At 43.1% G+C, this 25,430-nt stretch overlaps 1 protein-coding gene across 1 annotated transcript; it reads right to left on the reverse strand.

The window, feature by feature from the left end:
* Positions 1–1,477: 1,477 nt before the first annotated feature.
* On the reverse strand, positions 1,478–25,128 carry IRS4 (insulin receptor substrate 4). The gene is given in 3 exon segments (XM_029996546.2): positions 1,478–3,909; positions 21,443–24,659; positions 24,662–25,128. Coding segments are annotated over 3 exon segments (3,552 nt in total). The 5' UTR covers positions 24,992–25,128; the 3' UTR covers positions 1,478–3,904.
* Positions 25,129–25,430: the final 302 nt, after the last annotated feature.

Consider the following 25,430-nt stretch of genomic DNA (forward strand, 5'->3'; position numbering starts at 1 on the left):
ATACAAATTGTATCGTTACCTGGTAACTCTGAACAACAGGTCCTTCTTCCCTGCTACGAACCCCTCGTTCCCAGTTACTTGATTATTTCCAGTACCACAGCGCTCGGTGAGATGCAAGGTCCATTAGAATTGGTCAATGCATTTCAAAACAAAGTCTTTTAATATGTGTTCTGGTGACTGTCTTCAAATTCAGATAGGAAGTCTAACTTGCCTTCTGGTTTTAATTGAGGGCTTTCACCACGCTTCAGAAGCAAGAGAGTTCTGTCAATGATTCACCCAAAGGGGTTTGAAAAATTAGTGCAAAACTATGTCCCCCCCCCCCCCCCCCCCAAAAAAACCCCAAACCCCTCAAGCAGTCAGCCCATTTCAGAGCCAACAAGACATTCAGACACAGGTCTCTTAAAGCAGTCATTGTGAGACTGTTGCAACAGTCCTGACAGCGTTTGGATCATTTTCCCTGTTTGTTTACTGCTGGTAGGGCTGTTTCTGCCATGTATGAGAAGCACCGATTTCTTTTTCTTCCCAATACAGGCTACACGCTATAAAATGAGGCCCTAAGTAAGGGGGCTGGTTTCCTTGAGGAAAACCCTTTTCTTACAGCAAACTTGACTTTTACAGGGAGTTGTTTTAATGCACTAGTCTGAGTAACAGGGTAAGAGTTACATCAGGTATTTTTAAAGAAAGAAAAGTCTAATCCGAGACATTTCACAGTAACCACCCACATTTATGGAGATCATATACACTCACATCTATGGATAAAACCTCTTTCTTTCTATACATAATTATTGACATATCCTTCATGTCAGTAAGGAATTTGAAAAGGCACTGCGTTTTGTTGGTATTTTCCAACTTGAAGTTCAGTTGTTTTTACAAGTGGATGCATTACCTGAAATTACGACATCCCTGTATGGGTTTTGGTTTTACCTACTGAGACCTTATTTAACACATATCAAACCAAAAGCATTACTACAAAACTTACAACAGCAAGCCATGCTTGTTCCCTTCTACCCTGAACTCTAGCGACAGGAACCTATTTGACACTACACAGCTAAAAATTCCTTCCACGACTAGTACTTTTTGATCGTGAAACCTCCATACCCAGTCACGGATAAAGTTACAAACAAAAAATTGCCACAGTCCTCTGCACTTAAAGCAGAAAAAGAAAGTATCAGGCACCGAATTTTTCTTTTTTTCTTTTTTTCGCATTCAGCAGCTCAGTTGTTTACCAGCACTATGAATCTATGACAAAGAAAACTTCAGGGTGTTTTGCTGTATGTTACCTTTCACACTAAGTGGCAGAGAAAATTGGACAGACTGGGAATCACTCCCCTGAAATACACTAAAAGCTTCTCCAGATCTTCAGGGACACAGGGGTGACCAAACCACTTTAAGAAGAAAGCCGCAGCAGGAGGAAATCCACTTCTGACAGGACAAAAAACCCAAAAGTTTGTTTAAAAATAAAACCCAGACACGGAGCTACATGAACACGTATTTACTGCAAGTAGCTCTATGGAAAGCCAAGTCAGATAAATATAAACACTATACAGAGCTTCAAGCCAGTCTCCCAAAACCGCAAACGCAATGTGTTTTACAAAAGAAAGAAAACAACATAACAATATTTACAATGGAAGACAAAGCCAGATCAATCAGCTCGACTTTAAAACAGATCTGTGAAGCAGAAATAGCAAATATAATGAACAGTTTTCAACCATATATGTTTTAGTTTGTACAGACAATAACTGTCCAATATCAAATTAAATTTACAGGACAAACATTGTTCTATCATTGGTATTTTTGTACTATACAGCAGCATAAACGGGTAGCTGGAAGGTAGTATATATAGTGATATGTTTTACATCATCTGAAAATGTTCTTCCAGCACAATACTGAATAAATTAGTTGCTGTAAACTAAGAGATTCAAAAAGATTGCATATTTATTATGCCGTACCTATTAGTATTTGTACCACTACACTTGAGGTTACCCATTTACTTATTTATTCAGCATTTATTAAATCAGTGCTGTATATTGTACAATGGCAGCCTCAGGGATCTAATATGAAATAAGCGTGTAAAATTTCTTCAAAACAACCTTTTCCTTTCACATTAAATGTTTAGAACTATCTTCATCCAAATTTTGATTTTTTAGAAAAGATGTAAAGCTTTATAAAAAGCTGTCTACATATTGCATTATTAATTTACGAGACCAAACAAAAGCTATATGGCAAGACAGTATCATGGTCTGTAAGAGTGGTCGTATTTTTAATTAGTGTATGTTTAGCAGCAAGAAGTAACTGTACCAACTTAAACTTCTCTTCCAGAATCAAAAACAGGTCTGTGCTTTTTAAACCCTGTAGCAACAGTTTTTCCTGTCACTAGACACTGCGTAAACTGATTGGTACCATGTTTCCAAAAAAAAAAAAAAAAAAAAGTCTTCATATTTTAGTGACACGTACGTTTTAATACTACTCAAAAATAGATTTGGGTACATATCACCGAACAATCCAAGTTGACAGTGTCTAATTTGTTATACAAACTGTACTAGCAATTTCAAGGTTGTATGTTAGAGGTGAGGCAGCCTGACAAATCAGTTGTACAATATACAATGTAGAGGATTACCAGCTGTGTGGTGCAGTACAGCATGAGGATTTGTGTACCACTTCTAAACCCTTTATCAATCGTCAGTGCCTTTTATTATACATTGCATGTACCAATGACTAGTGTCATGCTCTTTAAGTTCATAGCAGTGTTAAAAACCTAAACTCATTTCAACCAAAAAAAAAATTCAGTACAAGAGTGAAGCACTTAAATTGTAGAAAAATCAGGGCTTTTTTTAAAAATGTCAAATAGTCATCGTTCATATTTCTGTAAGTGGGATAAAGACAATTGATGAGCCAACATTTTACTTTTTTCCCCATTATGCCAGGAAGAAAGAACAAAAATAGTCCCAAATTAAAAATGGGACTTTGGTTGAAGTAAGATCAATTAGGGTGGTTTCCCTTTAAAAAGCTACAGCTGACAACTATAACGCAGAAGTCACAAACGCTGGATACGACTCTGCAGTTCTCCATTTGAATGCATGAACAAAAACCTCATTTTACACAATTCGTATTTATAAACAAGTATCTTGAGGGTAAGAACAAAAACAATCTACAAGACAACCAGCCCATTAATCCTACTTTGTACATACCAAAATTCTGAGAAAAAAAAAAAAAAAAAATTCAGTTTAAGCTCTGACAGACATTTGATTTAAAATACTCTAGCCTATGATCAAGAAATACCTCTTGTACCATAAAAGCAAAACCTTAAAAAAAGAGAAGAAAAAAAAGAAGGCAGAAGAGGTCTCTCCTTCTCAGACCCGTTCAGTCCCACGGGTTCACCCCTCAAGCTAATGTGCACCTCTCCTCCCCTCCTTCCGCCCAGCCACCCGAAAAAAATCCTGAACTGCCAAAATATTTCTAAACAATACATGTTTTAAGCTAGCCACTTGTTAATGTACCAGAGAAGCAAAACCCATGTTAAACAGACAATCAGAAACCAGCTTTGACTTCTCAGAATATAAATTAAAAAAAAAAAAAAAAAAAAAAAGGGAGAGGCAGGAGGAAGAAAGGGGCATACAGGGATCTCCTATTAGCATTCACACTGCCTCCCAAATAGATAGGACATGAAAGACCAAATTCCATCACCAAAGCACAGCTATGAAAAAATCTCCATTCAAATTAATTCAACTGTAGAGAGCTGATGTTTATGAAAAAATTAATTAAAAGGATGTGTGTCTATGTCCGTGCTGGTGGAAATGAAAGTAGCCGGCTGGAGCTGAGCTTTGCTTCCAAAAGCACCACACAGTTTCTGGAGTTACCAGCAGAAAAGTCTTCTCTTCCAACAATGGTTTCCATGGCAATGCAGTCAGTCTAGAAAGGAAGAAAAAAAAAAAAAAGTCAGTGACATTTTAAATGCAAGTTATATTGGAAAAAAAATGTTTTCTAGTGAGAAGAGTACTCGGAGCTTATCCGTTACAGGAGTGACAGCTGCTGAATGCAGAACCCGGGTCCCTCACGGAGGGAAGGGGCACTACCAGATGATAACACGCTCAGAAATCCTGAGCCACCGGGGAGAACTACGAAGTCCGAAGCAAGCGCCGAATTGCCGCCGCAACCGCAGAGGTGACACGTGGACGCTGGACAGGAGCTCGGGCGGCAGCCGGCACCGTGCTGCTGGCCCACACGCCGTGGGAAGGACCGGGGCTCACGGCGACCCGTCACCTCTGTCACTACCAGTATTTCATCGAACGAGACCTCGAGCCTCCCAACGCGACGGGCGATGCGCATAGCAGAAGCTATTACTAAGCACGCAGCGCAGGATGAGTGCAGAGCAGTTCTGTTCACCCAGATGTAATTAAGGTTGTGGCGAACACTCCCATTCACAGCAGGTACAGAACTGCAATGTAAACATTCCCTGCAACTCCAGCTCCAAACAAGGAGTGGCAAGTCACGACAGCTGCGTGCCCTGTCCTCAACTTTTCAGGAAAAAGCTTAATTTAGTTGTAATAAGAAACACCTCAGAGTATAGTTTTCCCTTTTTCAAGAAAGCCTCACTAAAAGGCAACACACAGTACAAAAAGCCCATAGCTATGGCAGACAGCCACTTCTACTGCCGCCAGCAAAAACCAGTGACTTCGAACTGACTGGAAAAGGCAAAATACAAAGTCCTCGGTGAAATGAGGGGAAAAAAATATAATCTTGTATGACAGGAAGATACAGTCGGGTGACAAGGCAGAAATGGAAATAGGAGAGAGGGTGACCTCAAAGCAGAACGCCAGCTCTGCAATTAACTGTGCACATGCCAAGGTGAGTGACTCAAAAGGTTCCTGACGCAAAAAAAAGAACTGATGAAGGAGATGCAAACGCCTTCTGCAGCGGTGCAAACACAAATTGAGGAATGTACAAAAAGTCGCTTTTCAGCTCGCTACAAAACCCCTTCCACTCCCCACCGGACCAGCGTGAACACTAATTTTCAGGCTGGAGGGGTACTATCAGGGTACTATCGTTGGGTTACGCTGTCTCCCAGCCTGACAGACTGTCCTCTTCCACCACTTCTGTCCTCTCGGCCCAGACTGAGGGCACTGTCCTCTGCCCATCAGGTGGCTTTGGTCACCTTCTCTTCCAGGGTTTAAGGTACTTGTCTGCAGGATCCGCTTCCTGGCATTACAGGGAAGAAGGGAACAGCAGGTTGCTCTCATTGAGAAACAACAGCTAGCCTAAGAGATTTAGTCTTCAGAAAACATCAAATACAGACATGTAGTCTACTTTTTCCCCTCGAAGCCACGCAGTACGAGCTCTCTCACGGCTCTGGGAGAGTTCGCTGCCGTTGAGAACTGCAATACGGGGAATACTTCAGTACGAACCACAGCGATGGCAGCATGGCCCGCTGGAATGAAAGGAGGGGTTTCAGAGCTTAATCCTGCCCGTGCTCTTCTGTGGGGTCACACGCAAATCAGTTAAGTCTCACTGCTAAAGAAAGCATAGTGCTTCGCTGCCTCTGCTACAGGGATACGCTGAAGAAAATATGACAATCTAAAGCACAAGCAAGCATCACGTATAACAATGCAAGCCTGGATGTTTACTTACATAACCAATCATAAAGTATGCACGCACAAACTCCACCCTAAGTTAAAGAAGTTCTGATTTCTGTCCAGCTAAAAAAACTGACCCTTCAAAAGAAAAAGAAAAAAAAAAAAGAAGAAAAAAGAAAAAAGAAGAAAGAAAAGAAAAAAAAAAAAGAAGAAAAAAAGAAAGAAAGAACAAAGCTTAGATGAGCTGCACTGAGCAGCCCTGCCCTTGCCACTGCAGCTGGGACAGCCCCAGCTCTCGGCGAAGGCTGCCCACCGCCCGAGAGACAGAGAAGCAAAGACCGTGGCAGGGCTGGGAGCAGTGCGGAAGGACAGAGGGGTCCTTCGACTCCACGGGAAACTCCCTTTTATCCCTACACAGCCCACACCAAGGTCTGGGTTGCTGAGTTTCATTTTTCAAATTCGTACTGATTTCAAAAATACAGTAACTTGGTTTTCCACAATTCCAGGAAGAGACAGCCAAAATACACCCGCAACTCAAGAATCTCCACTTGTATTATTTCACAGACATCATAAGATCACTACAAAAAGCTATTGCTTGTTACACACAGAGCGTGATGTGGTTAGCGATGGCTTTGTTTTCACAAAAGCCAAGTGAAGCTATTATTTTTTAAATAGTTTTCCTCTTTAGAAAAATATTATTTTGTTGTAGGACCAAAGGATGAAAATATGCGCCACAGCTCGCAATGAATCACACCTCAACGATGCATGCAAGTCAAACATTAAAACAGTTAAAGCTTCTTTATTAAACTTATATTCAGTAAAAATTAGCATTTACCAGCATCCCCCCACCCTTTCCTTGCTGTGGACCTACAAGCTTACATAAAAGGAACTTCAAAAACTGTCTGCTTTTGTCAGGACATTTTTCCTCCACGCCTAACACACAAGGCACACCTGAAAGCTGTTTGACAAGTTATTCTAATCTCTCCAAGCATATCCCCAAAACATTTTGAAGAGCAAAGGCCGAGTTGTTTGAATCAGACAATCCCATGTGGCAGGACTCATTATTTTTACCTAACACTTTTTGAAAACGTTCATAAACTTACGCCAAATTTTAAGATACTTGGAGGGGATGGGGAAGAGCTTAAGAGCAAAAAAAAACTGCTTAACTCCCAAGTTTGATTCTTTGACCAAGCCTGGCATAAACTCTAAAGGCAGCATGATAACCAATCCTAAAGCAAGCTCACCAGGTAACTCTAATCAAAGCCCAGACTAACACAGATTAATTTATAAGAAACCAGAAGAAAGTATGCTCAACCAAGCTTCCCTACAGCTTATAAATTCCCTGGATGTCCTGGCTCAAATACAGAGCTTTACACCAGCGTAAAGGCAAGCTCAGGACCTCCCTGCAGCATCCCCCCTTCCCGAAACTCTGTGCTTGTTAAACAAGATCTCATTAATTTGGCCCCCCACCTCCCCATGATTATAAAGTACACTGCAGCTTGCTTCCTCTTCATTTTAAGCTAAAACAGAATTGTGGGAACTGTAAATAAACATAAGGGAGTTTCACGTAAACATTACCTACAAGCTGATAACGTCTCATAAAGCCTCGAGTCTTTCAGAGATGGAGTTATTGGTTGTCACCACTTCTCTAATCCCCTTGTTAAAGCTGAAAATTTCAATACTGTGGTTGGAGCAGTACAGCTGGCTGATGCCCTGAGTCATCAGCTCTTTTTTGGGATAAAAGCATCAAGCGTTTATATATATAGATAGATAGATACAGATATAAATTGATATATATATATGTGTGTATGTGAACACATAGTATCAGATAGAAAAGGCAAAAAGAAACTCGAGAAACTTGACCACATAAAAAAAAAATTCCCTCTGAAATCTAAGATGAGACTGAGGTTTTGCAAGATCCCTCCCACAAAGCGTCTGCAGTCACCACCATTCACGAGGGTGGCACTCCGGAGTCCGTTCCTCACGACAGCGGGACCACAGGTCACCCACCGCCAACCTCCCGGCATCAAAGAAACCCCACGTCGCGACGAGGGGAGTCCGCGCCCCTGGGGCGACCGGGGTCTCCAGCGGAGCCAGGCGTAGTTTCTGCAGTGACAGTCACAAGCCCCGATACTGATTTCTGAACCACGAAGTCGTAGGAGCTCCCGCTGGTGTAACTTCCCCCAGCACAGCCTCCCAGGAAGATCTGCGCTGAACCACCCGCCTAACCGCGTCTCACGTTTTAGCGTTACCGCTGCCTGCAAGAAGCCATCCCTGTAACCCCCCCGCTACCAAAACCTTGCCACAGAAAACCAATACAGAACCGCGGCGTCAACAGGGCACGAGTTTTGTTTATATCGAGGCACCTGTGCCCGGCTGTGCGAAAGCACCGCACGTGCACGTACACCACAAGAAAAGTTATTAGTCAAAGAGGTGTAAAATGGGTTTAATGTCAGTGAGAACAAGGCTGATGTCTGCTGTGCTGCTGATACCTGAAGCTTATTTGTGTATTGCCACCTCTGCGGTACCTCACCAGAAGGACCCTTAGGAAGCGACGTGGGTTCAGTTAGCGAGCGTGGCAGAGAGCTCGCGCATGAGAGCTCCTTGGTGGCTCTTCTCTCCCACACCTGGTCTTCTTCCACCTTTTGACTAGCCAGTAGGTGAAGGGAAACTAATGGAGGACGTGGAGTGCTCAAAGAAAACAACACAGCTTCTGTGAAGCTGGATGATCTTATTTCAGTCTTCATAATGTAAGATTCACCAGCCAACAATTTTCTATGTTAATAGTATGAATATGAGACTTGCTGATCAACAATAAAAACCAGATTAGCATGTCATTACAGATACCATATAAATGCACTTGACTCAACACTGATTGAACAGTAAAGGAAGCTGTCAGAGAAATGGATGAAACAACTCTTCTAAAAGGAAAACAACTTATGAAATGCAAACTAGCTGGCAAGAGAGGAACAATGCTCACGAAATAGTTCACCAGTCCCTTGGAGTTCTCCAAACATAAATGCCACCAAATAAAACTCAGTGGCCAGATCAGACATGACAAGTTTGAAGATAACTTTCACTTGCAGTGTAAATACAGTGCTGCTGTTCCCGGACTGTCACGAGCTCTTCCAAGAAAATCTGCTCAGTCTTCCAAAAAAAAAAAAAAAAAAAAAAAAAAAAAAAAACAAAAAAATAAAAAAAAAAAAAAAAAAAAAAAACAACAACAACAAAATTTCTGGTAACTGATCACTACAACAAAACAAGCAGCAAAAACCTGAACTCAAAAAAACCCTGCGCTTGTGAAGCAACCTAGAAATACCCCAAGTAGTTTTCATAGCACCCTACACTGGGCTTTTCTGTTTAGTCAAACTTCAGCTCCTTTAACAGATTCTACACAAAAGCTTCAGCCTTTACCCAAAATTGAACTCTACTGCTTCAGAGTATTGAGCACAATACAAATTCAACTTCCTGTGAATGTTTAATACGGAAAACAAGTCCAGAAAGCACCCAAACATTTTCAGAGATCACCTCTCAAAATATATAAGCAAAGTTTAGAAAATTAAAACGATGTCCTCTTCATTACACAATTCTATTTAAATTCATCAGTTTAAGATGGGATCAGATTATAAAACTACACGCAGCTGTCCAAATCTTTCTGAGGAACAAACAATCAGAGGAAAAGGATTGCAAGAGCAGAAGAGAAACTAAGAGGGCAAATATTTAAAACAGGATGGCAGTATGCCATTGTTCAAAAATGTTTTGTTTAAAATTAAGGAACACACTGAGAAAGTGCTCTGCAAGTTTTCTCTGCAGAAATAATCTATAGTTCTACAAAAATCAGGGGCAGAAGATTAGATTACTCTTAATTCATTAGATTGCAAACCCAGTGTGTTCCATTTGAAAATGTATCAGATGAGAATATATCCAATTTACACTTCATTTCCTGCATCTGAATTATTAAGGTTATACAAGTCAGGCCACTTTGAAACAAACCAAGAGGTTTTAAGAACATAGCAGACACATCCTAATTCTCTCAAAGAAATCCATCCTAAATAATATCTGTTTTTACAGGAAAGGCTTTTGCTGACATAATTCTGCAACTGATTCCTAAAAGGGATAAAAGCTTTGCTTACAGAAGATATTAATTTAAGATAATTAAATTATTAAAATCTCCATGTCAAAGACTAAGACAGCTTAATGCTTTCTGGAGAACACTACTGAAGTTCTCCATTTCCTGAACTTCAGGTTAGGGGGAAATCAGAATTAATCTGACTTACACAGATCAAAAGCAGCAGAACAGCCCTAGACTTTCTTGTGCACATGGCCACACAATATTCCTGTTGTTCAGGAAAGCATCAAATCCCAGCACGACCTCAGGACACAACGTGCAAGTCCGAAAGCATTTTGTTCATGCTGCCGGGACAGGGCAAGAGGACTGCAATGTACTACCTTTCAAGCTGTCCATATGGCATGCAGGTCAGGGGCAGGAAGATAATTTGCCCAAATACATTCTTCATGAATTAGTGAGAAATTTTTTTGCCCCAGATCTTACCAAATACATAGTCATTATCCTATGTCATTGTCCTATTTCTTCGAGTTATTTTAATGGCAAGGCTTTAGACCTTGCTAGAGGCGAGCAGTGTTATTTGAGAAAAGCAGAATTCCTTCTTGATTTGCACACACAGACACCAAGTCTACAAATACAAATCAGAAAAACTGACACATTTGCAGTTACTGTACCTGGGCAACCAAAACAAGACCCTGACACAGAGCAGCATCCTTATTTGGGAAATATGTTAAACCACAGGCTTACCATTAAGCACACATTCCACATACTTTCTTCATTCAACAACAAACTAATGATGCTCATATTGAGCTAAGAAATATATTTTGTACCTACAATTTTACCGACTTTCCATAAGCAAAAAAAGCAAAATTTGTTTTAAAAAACCCTGTTACATGACCCACTTTTCATTGCACAAACTATTTAAACACAGTGACTGGTAACAACACATCCCAGTAAATTAGATTCTTCCTCAAGTTGTACTTCTAAAATTTAGAAGACAAAGTTACACTTAGAAATAATCTTTATGCACAACCATTCATTCAAAACATGGTTCTGCTACTCTTAGTGCTTAGCAATTTCAGGAGCTAAAAAACCTCTCCCATGCTTTAAGATCATTTTTATTCACTTTGCAGAAATGCCTTATCTTTTGCAACAGCGGCTTCTTTTTCTGCTTTAATAAACAGTAGTGTTGTTTCTAAGAAGGCCTTATGCACACTCCCTAATTTCATCTCTTCTACTGATACTATTCCTAGAATTAAGAAATTTGCATGCAGTTTTGGCAGGGGTCTAACACCAACTCAAATTGCACTGGACAGCTTAACAAGAAGTGCTGGGGGTTTTGGGGGTTTGGTTTTTTCGTTGTTTTTTTGGTTTGTTTTTTGGTTTTTTTTAAACTACATTTCTATTACAATATAGCAAGGCAATACTAAAAATTAACTTCTCTCCACTTCAAAACACATAGAAGTTCAAAATTTCACATTTTCATGTTGCAGAAGAATGAAAAAAGTTCTTTTACTCATGGCAAGTATGTAAGATACTACAACTGACCTCCTAAACTGCAGAAAACCAAGTAAATTTTAGACATAAAAAAAATATCGTTTGTTTGGCTTCTGACAATACCACCTGCTACAGTTCACTCTGCTCTCGGGACAAAGGCTAGGAGCCCTGAAGTGCCAACAGGGATGAATGTATTTCCTGCCTGTGCTCTTGCCACAAACTGGACATTAAGAACTGTTAGGAAACAAATAGGAAAGAAAACAGCCACGTCAAAGACCGGCGCTGAACAGCAGGCACAGCTCTGGTTCCCTCATTCAAAAAGGACTTGGAATAACTGCAAGAGTTTCAGAGCAGTGCAGAAAAACTCATGAAAGGTGTGAAACAGCTTCCCAGGGAGGAACAGCCAAGTAGCAAGGACCCTTCAGCCTGCAGAGACGTATTGGGACGTATCGGGATGTATCAGGAAATAAATTTTTAAAAATTATACTGCAGGTCCCCACTGTGTGCAGTACAGGAAGCCGCTGACAGCACACTGGCCAAGTGTATGGCAGAGGAGGATACAGCATCTACACAATCCTAAGTGGCATGGAGAGAAAAGATAGGGTTCGTTATCTCTTTCAATACACAAACTAGGGGCTGCCAGGCAAAGCTGGTACAGAGCAGGGTCCAAAATAGTCAGAGAGAGGTCTGCATGCAGCATGTACTGACTGACCACAGGCTGCTGTGGATACAAGGAGTTTACACAGGATCAAAGAGAGATTGGAAAAATAGTTGGATTAAAGATCCATAAAGGATTATAAAACAGACAAACTACATCAGGCTCAGGAAATCCCCCAAGCTGAGAAAAAAAGTAAAGAAAAGAAATCAGAGGCTGGGTGTATGTTTGCAGGGAAGTATTACACACACCTGCCCTGCTCTTCCTCTGCTGGGTGGTGTCTGCTTGCAGGCACAGGTCTTTGGTTTGAGTGAGCAAAACTATTCTTATGAACACAACTGAGAGAAAGGACAGTGTTACTCATGACTAATGAAGCAGCTCCCCACCTTTCAAATCACCTTTCCTGGTATTTCCTTTCTACAGAAAGTTTCACTTGCTCTAATCCATCCCTTTGCTCTTCCCAAACACTTTAGCCATGGATGTTTGAAAGCATTCAGCACTACCTTTTTCTTCCACCTCTACTGCCATAAATGACTGTCAAAGGCAGAAAGTTACTACGTGGCCACATACCCAAATACTTACACCCTCCTCAGCCATACCTTTTGCCCATGCATGTCTGCACAAATAAAAAACCACCAAAAAAAACCCCAAAACCAACACTTTGATATCAGCCACTATCTGCTACCACACACAGCAATGGCACGCATCGATTTTTTACATTTTCTAATTATCACATTATTGAGTCTGCATTAACATTAGGATACCCAAAACCCTGGCTTATGCAGGGGAGGAAGAATAAAGGTTCAGATTGCATTGCATGTGCGAAGCAAGGTCTTCTCAAATCACAGCACATGCACAGGGGGCAAGGATAGGGCCTTCATCTTCCAGGAGCAGCTCAGGAGCTCACAAGGACAGAGTTAAACTGTGTCTACACATAGACAAGTTTTAATCAACAGCCTGCAACTCTTGTTTAGTGTTTACCTTGTGGAACATGTCAACATTAATATTTCAATCGTTTATACCCTCAACAGTGAATCAAGCCTCACTGCTCTCACCACTTCCAGACGCACCCGCAACCACTACAGCGTCTGTTCAACCCAGTCTCCTGATACAGAAATAAAAGAACTTTCTCCTGTCGAAACTATTGTTTGGCACCCCAGCTTCCGCAGGCTATTCTCAAGCAGCTGAAAGCACCACAGCAGTGATGAGCAGGTGCCATCCAGACCTCCCTGTTCAGAGTTGGACTCCAAATGCTCTGACACAGTGGTTACAAATCCTAAAGGCGAATCTCTCTCCCAAGCCACACTCCTGCCTCCTCCCCAACGCTAGAATATTGCCTGAAACCCAGAGATGTCACCTAAAAAGCCCCTGCAAAACCAAGAAGGAATCAGTAGTAATGCCAAGGCAGCTCCATCGCCCTAGCTGCTCCTGGAGCAAAGTCTCAGAAAGAACAGAGGATGCAGGTCCACACGACATTAACTGCCTAGGGACACAGCAGAGGGTGATCCTGTGCTCCGGTACGCGTTCCTGCACTCCTGCTCGCACCAAATCTATCAGTCACATGGCTGCAGGAAACCTAACTTACAGAAAGGAAAAAGAAAAAAAGAGAAAAAAAATAATCACATTCCACATCTAAAAGGGAGAAGTAAACATTGGGACATGCTCCTAACTCAGAGATACATGTTGGCCCACATTCCTCTTACCAAGATTAATATCCTGGCCAGTGTTCTGACATTTACCTCATCCTTTTCAAGTCATTTAAACCATTACAACCACTGTATTTATAGCTCACTACCTTCCATCGCTCCCTGCCGTGTGCATACCCTTCCAAGCGCCTCTACCAGCTTCCTCTCTTACAACCGCTCTCAGGCAGCCTTTTATCTCTCTGCGAGGCTGACTCTTATCTTCACTCTGCCAATGGTAGCAGCCTTGATCTCTATCTTACTCTCCACCCCAGCACATTAAGTTTCATCCATCCCTTTAGTTTCATCTTTTAAATTGTAAGCTCCTTAGGACAGGGACCAACATATTTACATTTGCGGCATTGTACAGGGGACCTCCATCCTGCCTACCTGTTCAGGTTCTACAACGAGTAGAGATCACATCTGGAGCTACAAGCTTTCATTAACAGACTCACTGTCGTAATATTGTCTGAATGACCTCAAGATCAAATCTGTTCATTTTTTCAACTCATTTTTAACTGATTTCCTGTTCACCACAATCTGCACTTTAAAAACATCTTGTTCTAAAAAACAAACAAACAAAAAAACCACCCACCCCACCCCAAAAAACACCACGGAGTAAAAATATAGATGGCAAATACCTCCCAAAGCGTCTCACATAAGAAGCAAATATTCTGGAAGTCTGAACTCAACAGTGGATGTTACTACTGAAAATCCAAACAGCTTACAAATTTTTCTAACACACTAACTTAAAATACAAAAAAATTCCATACAGCAAACAGTATCTTTTTGGCCCCTTAACCCATATTGGTTTAGACTTAAACTTTATTGTTTTAAACCTACAGAACTTAAAGCATGTTCCTTCATCTATACTGATGGAAGTTTTACCTGCATCCAACTTGTGCTGAAGAATGCCCTCAGCCAACCCACCTGCAAACAGGCTCCAGTTACACAGACCAGCAAAGGAAAGCCAGACTCGAGGAGAAGCCTTTCTGTACCATTTGCTGCTTTGTCTTGGCCATGTTAGTTCAACTGTCGATAACGTGCCACAAAAGTCGCAGAAACAGCAATGCCTGTCAATAGCCTAAACAGGGTTTTCATACAAATAAGGTATCACATGGCTCACACTAATAGCTTTTCATGGTCCAATATGCAATAGGTTCTCATTTATCTAATAGTGCGTCTGCTTCACTGTCATCAAGAACTCTCCAAACTCCTGGCAGCCTAAGAGATCGGTGTGAAAAGAAGCACTCGTTCCCAAAAAATAATTCAGGCTCAGGCTGTCCAGCATCAAAAAAAGGTTATACTGCAAATTCAGCTGTTCAGCAAAAGCCATAAACAATAAAGCAAGCTGGCTCGGCATGAGCATGGGAACAGAATCGCACCATTCCCTGTGGCAGGAGCGTATCATTCGTTAGTGCCACAATAAATTTAGCAGCAAATTTTACCGGGTTTCTTGTGCACCTTTTGGTATTATTTCCCATGATTTTCAGATAAAGAAAAAAAACATTTTGATATCCTCAGTCATTCCACAAAATCCTGTTCTATTAAAAGGGAAACCTTTCTCCAAGCAGGTAGCATATTTATGAGCCTTTCATGCCCTATCAAAAAGGAAACACTATTCTTACCTATTTTATGCCCTAAATAATAACTCAATTTGATATTTATATAAGTTCATAATATACATATGCTATACAGTGAACACAAGCACTATTCACTTTTCAGTAGTAATTTAAAAGTTTCCAAATTTCTTGAGTCACATTAAATTGTATCGTCACCTTGGAATTATAGCCAAATCTTAACTATATTAATTTCAGTATAAGCCATCTCTCTCAAAAACCCTTTCTTCTTGGAAGATTAAAAAAGATTAGACCTTACACTTAACTCACAAATCACTGGCACACAACTCACATGTATACACACGCACAAGCAGTCTGCATTGTTAGCATCCAACCATACAACTAAATTAACAGAAAAATAATGTCTTGAAATAAGCAACCTTTGCCCCTTAAGATACAGCTCATGACTTAACCAGGGGAAAAAATTCTTGCTAACAGTCTACTACACTGCTGCTCTTGGGGTAATGCTACACCTGAAGCAAAATCTCCACAAATCCAAAGACTTAGATGTTCAAGATCATTTAGATAAGATACTCAGCAACACCTCTGAAATGCCTTTGATGAGTCAGGCTAATTTACCTTTGTCTTCCCGCTGCCCTCAAGTATGTCACAAATCCCTATTGATCAAGGTTCTCAACTAAATCGGAACCATCCCTAAGTGGAGTGACCTTTACGGAGATGCAGGGCTTGATTAAAACTAGAACATACTTTTTCCTTTTCCCCTAGTCATTGCTTTAACCTGTAAGACACCACAGTGCAACTTGATCACTGGATTGTTGTTAACATGCAAAAGCTAAATGTGAAAAAAAGTCAAACAGCAAATTTGCAGGGTGGGCCATAGGACAGCTCTCCAGCCAAGTCATTACATACCATTCAAGGATGAGTCATAAGATAATGCTACATTTTTAGGACAAAACAGCAATAATAATACATCCCCAGGCTCCAGAAAGCTTGACTGTCTCTCACCTGCCTTTCAGTTTTATCACTCCATTTTCCTTCGAGTTGAAGAATACCACATTTGATCACAACAGTACTTAGAATAAAATTGTAGTTTGTTTCCTGCTTCGGATCAGAAAAACAAACTTGTTAGCGCAGTCAAGATACTGGACACCATTCAGCATGTTTTTGGGAGCACCACAGATCCACAAACACAGCACACAAACACACACCAAGGTAAAACACAGTACTATAAGCTCTTTTTAGTACCATCCAAAACCTCAAGGTATAAACCCTCCTCCCAGCAATCAATATGAAGAAAACTTATTAAAGATCCTTTCATTAAAAAAAAAGCATATGCAGAGAAAAAAACAAACCCAAACTCTGCCTACTGCTAACATGCCACTGGACATACAAAAAACCCCAAAGAAATACCTAGTGACAAACCACCCCAGTAATCCCTGGCTGGAATACAGCCGCTGGAAAGACTGAATAAGTGCTGCACACTTTCTGCTACTCCAAGCTGCCATCCCAAACGACAGCAGGAACAAGGGGCTCTCAGACATCAAGAGAGGAGGGGAAAACGTGCAGGTTTAGAGGGAAAACTAAAAGGGTAATAATGCATTTAAGATTTCACCACAAGACTTAAAAAAAACACCACCCCCCCCACAAAAAAGCAGTTTGAATCAGTCCCGGATTACTTCCAGAACTCCCCACGTCCTGCAGCGGTGCTTTAACCTACGAGACAGCTACAAGCAGAAAGTTTTAGACTTCCAAAAAAGACAGATGTCACCATCAGCTGCAACTATGGATTTAAAGCCTGGAAAGCTGATTTCCAAAAGTATTTCAACACTGACTACAAGTAAGCGTTCCCTCTCAATGGCAGGGGAACATTCTTGTCTCAGATTTTCTCATCCAAGCACAAGTAAAACCCAACTGATTCTTGGTCAAATATGTCATAATTAGCTCACTCCCACACTGCATGACAAAAATCTGTTCTGCCTTCAGCAGCTCATATACTACTAGAGAAAGTTACCCTGGGTATTTTTAAGCTTAGCTGTAAGTCACTCAAGACTGTTAAAGCGGCATCTGTTACAGCAAAATTAAAATGGTTTGGGGTTTTTATTTGTTTAGTTGCCCTTTTTTTTTTTTTTTTTAAGAATTATTATCCCAGCATTATTTCAAAGATGTAGGATACATAGCAGCATTCGGATGTGCTTCAGTAGGGTTCTTCAAGTTATTTTTAAATGCGCCTGTGCCTTACGTATTCTGCCAATACAAAAGAGCCTCAGTTTGAAGTAAACTTTTTAAAACCACTAGTCTGAAACCCAAAAGGGGCAGTTATTTGCCTGGTATCCCGTAAACTGTAATTTACTATATTAGTAATAGCTAAAACTTCCAGCTTCTGAATTTCTCAAAGTGTATATTGTTCATTATATTTGTCAAGATTTTGCATTTGAAATATGCAAGTTACCATAAAGGATTTGGACAATTTGGAACACAAGTTTTGCTTTAGAGCTGTACTTGTTTTCCTTCCTCTCAGCTCCCCAAAGCCTAGCACAGGAGGAGATTAAAAAGGTGAGGAACATTTAAATTATAATCCTGCACTTTAGAGAACTTCTGAAATAATAGTGTTAGAATATCAGGTTGAGATAAGATTAAAGAGTGGGTGTAGAATAGGTGGGTTGATACTAAGCTGAACATTACATTTACTCTGAACAGCCTGTTTTGTTGTTGGAGTCCAGGGTATCTTTGCAGGTTTAATATTTCTAATTAAGACTGAAGCAACTTGCATTATACAGGACCCATTATGCAGTTTATTACCGCCCCGTTCTCATTATCCTCCTCAGTTTCTACAAGGTCCAATAACAAGGTATACATTAGCTAAGCTCTGTTTGAAGTAGCTTTAGTGTTCTGTACTCCTAGCACAAAATTTCATGACTCAGATTCATGTAATCAAAACTGCAAACCGCTTGCTTCAATATTGTGTAACCATTTCGTGATGAAACTGTTTTGCTAATGACCTCCTTAAACTTCAAGCATTAAAAATCAGAATCTTATGTTCTTTTTATCATCATCATTATCAACATAAAACCTGAGCTCAATTTTGCCTAAACCTAAAATAAAAGTTTAATAACAAGTCAGGCCTATTTACTATTTCAAGTTAGTGCCCTCCCCCTCCTCCATCCATGTCACGAATAGAGAAGGAAAAAAAAAAAAAAAAAAAGCTTGATTCACATCAGTGAACCTGAACCAGAAGTAGTTTGGGAATTACAATGAGGGGGCAGTGATGCATTGGAAATCACTCTACCACCCTCAGCAGTTTGGAGAATGCAGTTGAGTCACAGAACACAATATTCCATTTAAGCAAACAAAAACAAAACAAAAGAACAAACAATCTGAAGTTAGGTACTGTTTTCCTTCTAGTAAAACTGCAGAATTTAATACATATGGGATAGCTCCTTTCTAGGAGGTAAAGGGTAAACACAAGTGCTAAATATTTTCCTTAAGAATGGATTTAACCACAGAGCATTTTTCAGGCAAAGAGACCAAAAGAGTGGGATGTAGAAGGAAATAAAAGACAGCACTCAGTTCTGCTAAATTGTCCAAAAGTATTAAAAATATCAATTACACACAGGCACACTACACCTCTTCACAACACAAGAGGTTTAAGAGTAAAGCTTTGTTTTCACTATTCAAAATGGAATGTGAAAGTTTTTCTGGACTACAGTAAAACTTTTAAAATAGTAAAATAAAAGCTTTATTGCAGTAGAAACTGATAAGCTGCTTAAATACAGACTTTTAAAGTTATGCTTGCTATATAGCTCAGAGACACAATTTAGTATGTGAATGAAAACAGGTATCTTTGTAATGAAGAATTTAAGTCATTACTAAGAAACAGATAGACACCACCAATTTACAACATTGTATCCAAGTTTGGCAAGCTACTTTTAGCCTGGACTATTCCGAAATCTGTTTGCCCCTCCATGAGCCACCTACAAGTGAACAGTGTCCACACCCCACCTGCCCTCCCACTATAGACCAGAAATATTTTAGGCTGTCTTTATAGAAAACTGTTAGGCCTTGTTTTGGAGCAGTGTTTTCTTTCTAGTCCTAAAAAGAAAAACAAAATTATAAACCACCAACCTAAGCTCTTGCTATTCTCATGCTTAATTTTCTGCCCAAGCCCATGTTTTTATGCACAGAGCATAAAACAAGCCCATGTTTTTATTTCACTTTCATTTTAACGCATGTTTCACTTCCAAAAAACTTCAATTCACAGCAAAAACCAGCAGCTGTGAGTCTCTTGCCCCTCCACAATTTGTAATAGACAAGGGAAAAACCCCAAGCACAGGGCTGTAGATTATTTGGCTGTAGTAGTAGTAAGCAAAGTGCTTAACAAATACAATTTGTAGAGACATTAGCTCTTGAAAAATATTTTTAAACATAGTATTTACAGTATAGGTGAAAGGAAATAATCTCTGTACTTTTTTCCCCCTCTCCATTTTGTAAGAAGTTTTACTTTATAACACAGATTTTAGTCATATGAGGCAAGTAAGATCAAGTAGGAATTCTGCTGTCTTTGGGGGTGCTTTTTTTAAAAAAAAAAAAACAAAAAAAACCCAAAAAAACCAAAACACAAAACACCTCGAACACAAATCAGCTACAGCAATCAGTGTGCCTTTGACTTAGCAGACCAATCTTTGAAGTGCTGAAAGACTAACTTTGGAAGAAAGCACTTCTTGGACTGGCAACTTTCAACGTCTTCTAAATTTGATTCCAACCAACAAAACAAAGCAGAGGAAAAAAAACCACTGAGGCAAACCACACATTTCTGAGCAGCCCCAAGCAGTGCTGCCAGACTTCGAATGGCATGCGAGCTGAGTCAGGCTTATACCTTCCACTATTAAAGGCTACACAATTTGAAGCTCCTGCAATACCTTCTGCCTTTAGACACTTAGTTTTAAAGTGAAACTAGAAAAAAAAACCCTATCATTTCAGTGTTTAAGATTGTAATTAAAAATATAAAAGCCAGCAGTAGCCTGCCCCTTTACTGCTTTCTCTGTTGACAGAGAAGTAGACAAGTATCAATGTCCAACAGCGATTAAATATTTCCTGTTAGTACTCATCAATTATTGACTACACATACATTTGCTAAGAGAGGAAAACATCATTTCCAACCCACACAGTTTTCTATCCGGGTGGGTGAATTACTGTAAGGAGTTCAGTGGGTCACTAACACCAAAATAAGGATTATACTTCCAAAGTTACAGTGCAATGCAGCACTTGCACAAACACTGCTATTCAGTCAGTGGACATGCATAATACCACTAACAGCTAATTACTATTTTTTGCTCCCACCACGAGAGCAAAGAGCTTAACGTACAAATAGGAGCGTCCCTCCTCTTTCCCACCTTCTTCCTCCTCACCCCCAACACCCTTATTTTTTATGCACCCCTCAAACTGCATTACCTTAAGTTGGGTCAGACCAGCAATCACTTGAAAGCTAGCAGCCTTCTCTCCGAAGTTTCAGACCTGGAAGACAGCCCTCAGAGCCTGCTCTTCCTCTATTCCAGGCATTCCTCACCTGCTACGCGAAAGGCAGATCCCTATGTACAGCAGGGGAAGGGTTACGGCCCCGCTAAGCCCATGGACACTACTAAGTGGTGAAGGTGGAGGGCATGGGCTGCAGGACCCCCCCCACCACCCCGGTCAGCCACCAGGAGATGGCTTCTCCGGAGGATACAAGGATACTTTGAAGACCAGAGCTCAAGAGGAGCACACCAAACCTTCAAGGGAAAAAGCTGAGTTCTGTTTACATAAGATTCAACTAAACAAATGTGGGCAGACTGGCACAGAAAAAAACCCTAAAATACGCATTTACCTACATTTATTGAAAAAAAAAACAGATCTAAGCCCCAAACTTTGATGTCTAAAACCCCATTTAGCAATTTTCAGCTCTCCCTATCTGTGACAAATTACAAAACATCAAGTTCACAGGGGGGGGGAAAAAGTGAAGACTCATCTAGTTCTAAGAAAGGAAGAAGAAGAAAACAAAAGTGAAGTAAAAAAAAGAGCTACCATAACCTCAGGACAAGAATTCACAATACGAAAAACGATTAATGTTTATACTAGCAAAATTCTTTTATAGAAAACCGAGGCAGATGACAGTTTGATAACACCTCTAACTGCCTAGAAGAGTCACGTAAAACCTTTAGGCCAAGGACCACGTCCCCTTTCATCGTCGTTCAGCGGTTAGGATGCTGCGCTACGACGAGACTGGTTATACCAGAATAATACAGAAGATTATAAAAAACATTTACCCCACTCAGAAGACCACATTTTAGTATTAAGTAGAGAACCTTATTCCTACAGTTAAGCAAGCATGAAAGGGAAGTGCTTTTAAAGTTACAAACCTTTTCTCGCAGCGTTACACTTCAGACCATCGGATCTGCTGAAATCTATGCTTACGTAAGCTCCACTGTCCAAACCTGAAGTACCATTTTGGAGATGGCAAGTTGGCGCTGTAGTACTTGCCTCACAGCTTATAGGATCATCGCGTAAATTCAGAGCGATGTAGTTTAAGCCATTCTGAAATCCAGTTGAGGTATCCCTGGACATTTTGCTTTCCTGACCATCAGAAATGTTTTCATCCGGTTTTAACCAAACATTGTCAAATGAGGCAGAGCTGTGTCTTTTGCTACTATCAGTAAAGAATGAGGAGGAGGTCGTCACGGTCCCAGCTGAAGAGAACGTTTCAGAACTGTGTCTCCTCCTGCCTTGAGGATCGGCTCGAATCACTTTCGGTCCCATAGGAGGTTCAGAGCTAGGAACAGAGAAGCTACTGCTACCAGCATATCGATCAACAATGCACAGTCTGTTAACTATGGAAGAAGGGCTATCAATCTTTACACCGTCGTCGGATTCGGCAGCAAATGGCCGAGGCGGTGTTGCTGCCATGTTGAAGGTCATCTCCGTGTAGTCATCAGTCCTGTTACTTGCAGCGCTAACACAAGCTGTACCAAATGAAAGCCTAGCGTAGTCAGGATTCGGTTGGTTTCTAGGAATACTGGAGCTTGCATAAATTGAAATATCTGTTAGGGAGTTAGACAGTTCCTTCGCTACTTTCGGTGACTGTACATCCAAGTCAACACTCATGTAATCAGAAAGCGGGGACTGTCTGTGGTCACTACTTGAGCCTAGAGATGATGGTGATCCTTCTGCAGATAAGGAATATGGTGTATTACTCGCTTTTTCATTAAAATCAATATTTATGTATTCACCGGGACTCGCTGGCTCAGGTGGAACCGTGCGATCATACATTCTTGGGATAGTATTACTCCCTCTTGTACCTAGGGGTAGTCTTGTGGGCCTAGCAGCCCTGTTCTGCACAAGTCCTTCATCTGAACCTTTCACCGCCGGCAATTTAGAGATGCCGTTAGCCAGAGCCTCGCTGTTGACCCCTTTTACATTTTCCGGTCCACCGTACAAGAGTTTTCCAGGTGAAGACATTGGAACATATTCACTGTGGTCACCATTCTGTCCTGATAACGCCTTGAAGCTTCGGGGCAAAGAAAAATACGAACTAAAACCTTTGGAAACAGAAGCGGTGTGAATGTAATTCGAATCGCCGGGGTGCTTTGGAGCTGAATTACCAGGTGACATATCCATATACTCATTGTTTATGATCTTCTCGTTACTTCCTTTAGAAATAAATCCAGTTAAAGGACTTCGTACAGGTGAAGAGCTAGCCTTTGGAAACATCATCATATATCCTCTGGAGTCAACCTGAGACGGTGACCACGAATTGTTAATCTGTTTCGGAACAGACATACTTTTAGGAGTCATTGGCAGATAATCGCTGTTGCCGGAGAGAGAAGACGCAACTCCTGGCATCATTGGCATGTACCCATCATCCCTGGCTTTACTCCTGCTTTGGTTACATACGGAATCAAGGTTAGTGTCATTGTACTCCAATTCATGGTTATCTCTCAATTTTGGTGTTTCAGAGTAAAGTAATCGTCCATGATTTCCTGCGGAATCTTCATCTAATGAAGCTGTGGTTTGTGTCATCTTCTGCTGCACTGCTACAGAAGTTGGTTTCGTTAGAGAGTAAGTTCTTTTCCTGAAACACTTTTCAGCCTCCATATAATCATCTCTTGAGCTATCATCTGCCTGTTGCTTACTCATGGACATGTACTCACTCAGACAGTTCTCCTCTCTGATAGGCGGCGTGTTTCCCAGGGAATCGGGCGTATTACTCCTGACCCGAAAGTACCTGAAATCTCCAGGGCTGGAGCCATATTCATCGGAAGAGATAAATCCCCCGTCGCTTGGGGAACCACAAACGGATGAGCTAGAAGGCCTGGTCAACATGTCCGAAGCAGAGCCGTGGCCACTACTGGAAGAAACACTGATGGGACTTGTAGTGGAGGGAAAATGAGAAACAGGCAGCGAAGCAGACCTGGTGTGATAGGAAGAGCTGAAAGCGGCTCTCACGTACCTTCCGCTCCCTTCTTGCCGGCCCAAATTCATCCTCGCAGTATTCAGGTGGATGAGGCTCCCGGTCACCGACCTAAAAGGTCTAGTCATGGTTCCTTCTCCTTCGCTGGAGGTTCTGAAGCGATAGGAGTTGCTGCTTTTGGTGGTCGGAGGAGTCCCTCCGGCAACGCTCTCGGTTCTAGATCTTCTCTGCAAGCCGGTCTGGCTGGGGGGCAGGTTGCCCAGGTGCCTCCTAGTGGTGATGAAGGAGATAGGATTGGTACCACTACCACCGCCAGAAGACTGGCTCTTGCTGCGGGGCCTGAACTCTGCAAAGGCCTTTAGAGCTTTCATGGTCTCCAGAAAAGTCTCGTGCATATTCTGGGCAACCACCGAATCGTCCACTTGCATCCAGAGCTCTCCAGGCCCGATAGAGGCAGACCTGCCCACTTCGATGAAGAAGAAGTTCTCCGAGTGCCCGCAGCGGCGAATGTTCATTAGCTGCAAGTGGACGGAGGGCACCTCCGAGTTCAGCTTGACGAGGTGGATGGCCTTGCTGGAGAGGCACAACCTATACACCCCGGTAAGGTTTTTGGTCTGTCCCAGCCCTTTGGGCTTAACGTTGACCTGCCACACCTCCTTGAAGACGGTGCCGGGCCGCAGGGCGGCCCCGTAGTGCTCGTCATCCTCGTCCACCTGCTGATCGGCGTGGTCCTCCTGCTCCAAGAAGCCCCTCTTGCTCTGGCTCATGAGCTCGCTGATCGCCTGGTACCAGGCCTCCTGCTCGGCCTCGTTCTCGGCCAGCATGGCGAAGTACTCGTCCTTGGTGTACAGGGCGATGATGTGCTTGTGCTTGGCGTCGGCCCGCCGGCTGACGGTGAAGCACTGGTAGAGGGGGATGACCCGCTTGGGCGGGGGGCAGCAGAGGGAGGCCGCCCCGCCGGCCCCCGCCGCCCGCAAGCTGCTCTTGAACTTCTTCTCGCTGTCGTAGTACTCCAGCCGGGCGGGGGCCAGGTGGCTCTCGGCCCGCAGGACGAAGTAGCGCTTGTGCCCGTGCTTCTGCTTCCGCAGGTAGCCGCACTTCCTCACGTCCTCGCCGGCGGCGGGCGGGGGGACGACGCCGCCGCCGCCGCCGCCTCGGCCGGCGGCGGGGAGCGGCGGAGGGGGGGCTGGCCGCCGCGGCCCGCCGCGGGGACGGCTCGGCCCGCCGCGGGGGCGGCCTCCGGCGCCGGGCAGAGCGAGGCGCTGGGCGAGCGCCGCAGCAGCAGCAGCAGGTGGTGGGGCTGAGGGGACGGGCAGCGGACGCCCTCGCCCGCCGACGGCTCCCCCTCGCCCGCCGCCGCCGCCGCCGCGCCGGGCACGCCGGGCTCCTGCTGAGGCGCGGCTCCGCCTCCCGTGTGGCGGGCGCCCGGCTCCTCCTCGCCGCCCCCGGCCGCCGCGCCGCCGCCGCCGCCGCCGCCCGGGCCGTTCATCCCACTCGCCATCTTAGGGGCCAGGCGGCGGTCCGGAGCGCCGGGGAAGGGGCAGGGGGCGGGCAGCGGGAATCCGCCCTCACCGGGGAAGCGCCCCCCGCGGCGGGCCGCGCATGGGGAGCGGGCGGTGCCTGGCGGCGGGTGCGTGCCCGCCTGTCTGTCCGTCCGTCCGTCCTTCCGTCCGCCCGCCCTGCCCGCCGCCCTCCGTCCGCGCCCGCCCGCCGGCCGCCCCGCGTCCGGCTACTCGCACTCACGCAGGCAGCCTCGGCGGCACCACGGCGAAAACATCACGTGACCCCGCGGAGGGCGGGGGCGCGCGCCGGGAGGGGGGCGGGGGGCGGGGCCCCGGCCGGGCGGCGGGCGGAGTTCCCCCGGCGCCCAGGCGTGCGGGGCGAGGGAGGACGGCGGGGAGCCGGCCGGGCGGCTCGCCGGAGCGGCAGGGGGAGAGCCA

This window comes from Aquila chrysaetos, chromosome 21, assembly GCF_900496995.4.
Source record: "Aquila chrysaetos chrysaetos chromosome 21, bAquChr1.4, whole genome shotgun sequence".
Classification (NCBI taxonomy): Eukaryota; Metazoa; Chordata; class Aves; order Accipitriformes; family Accipitridae; genus Aquila; species Aquila chrysaetos.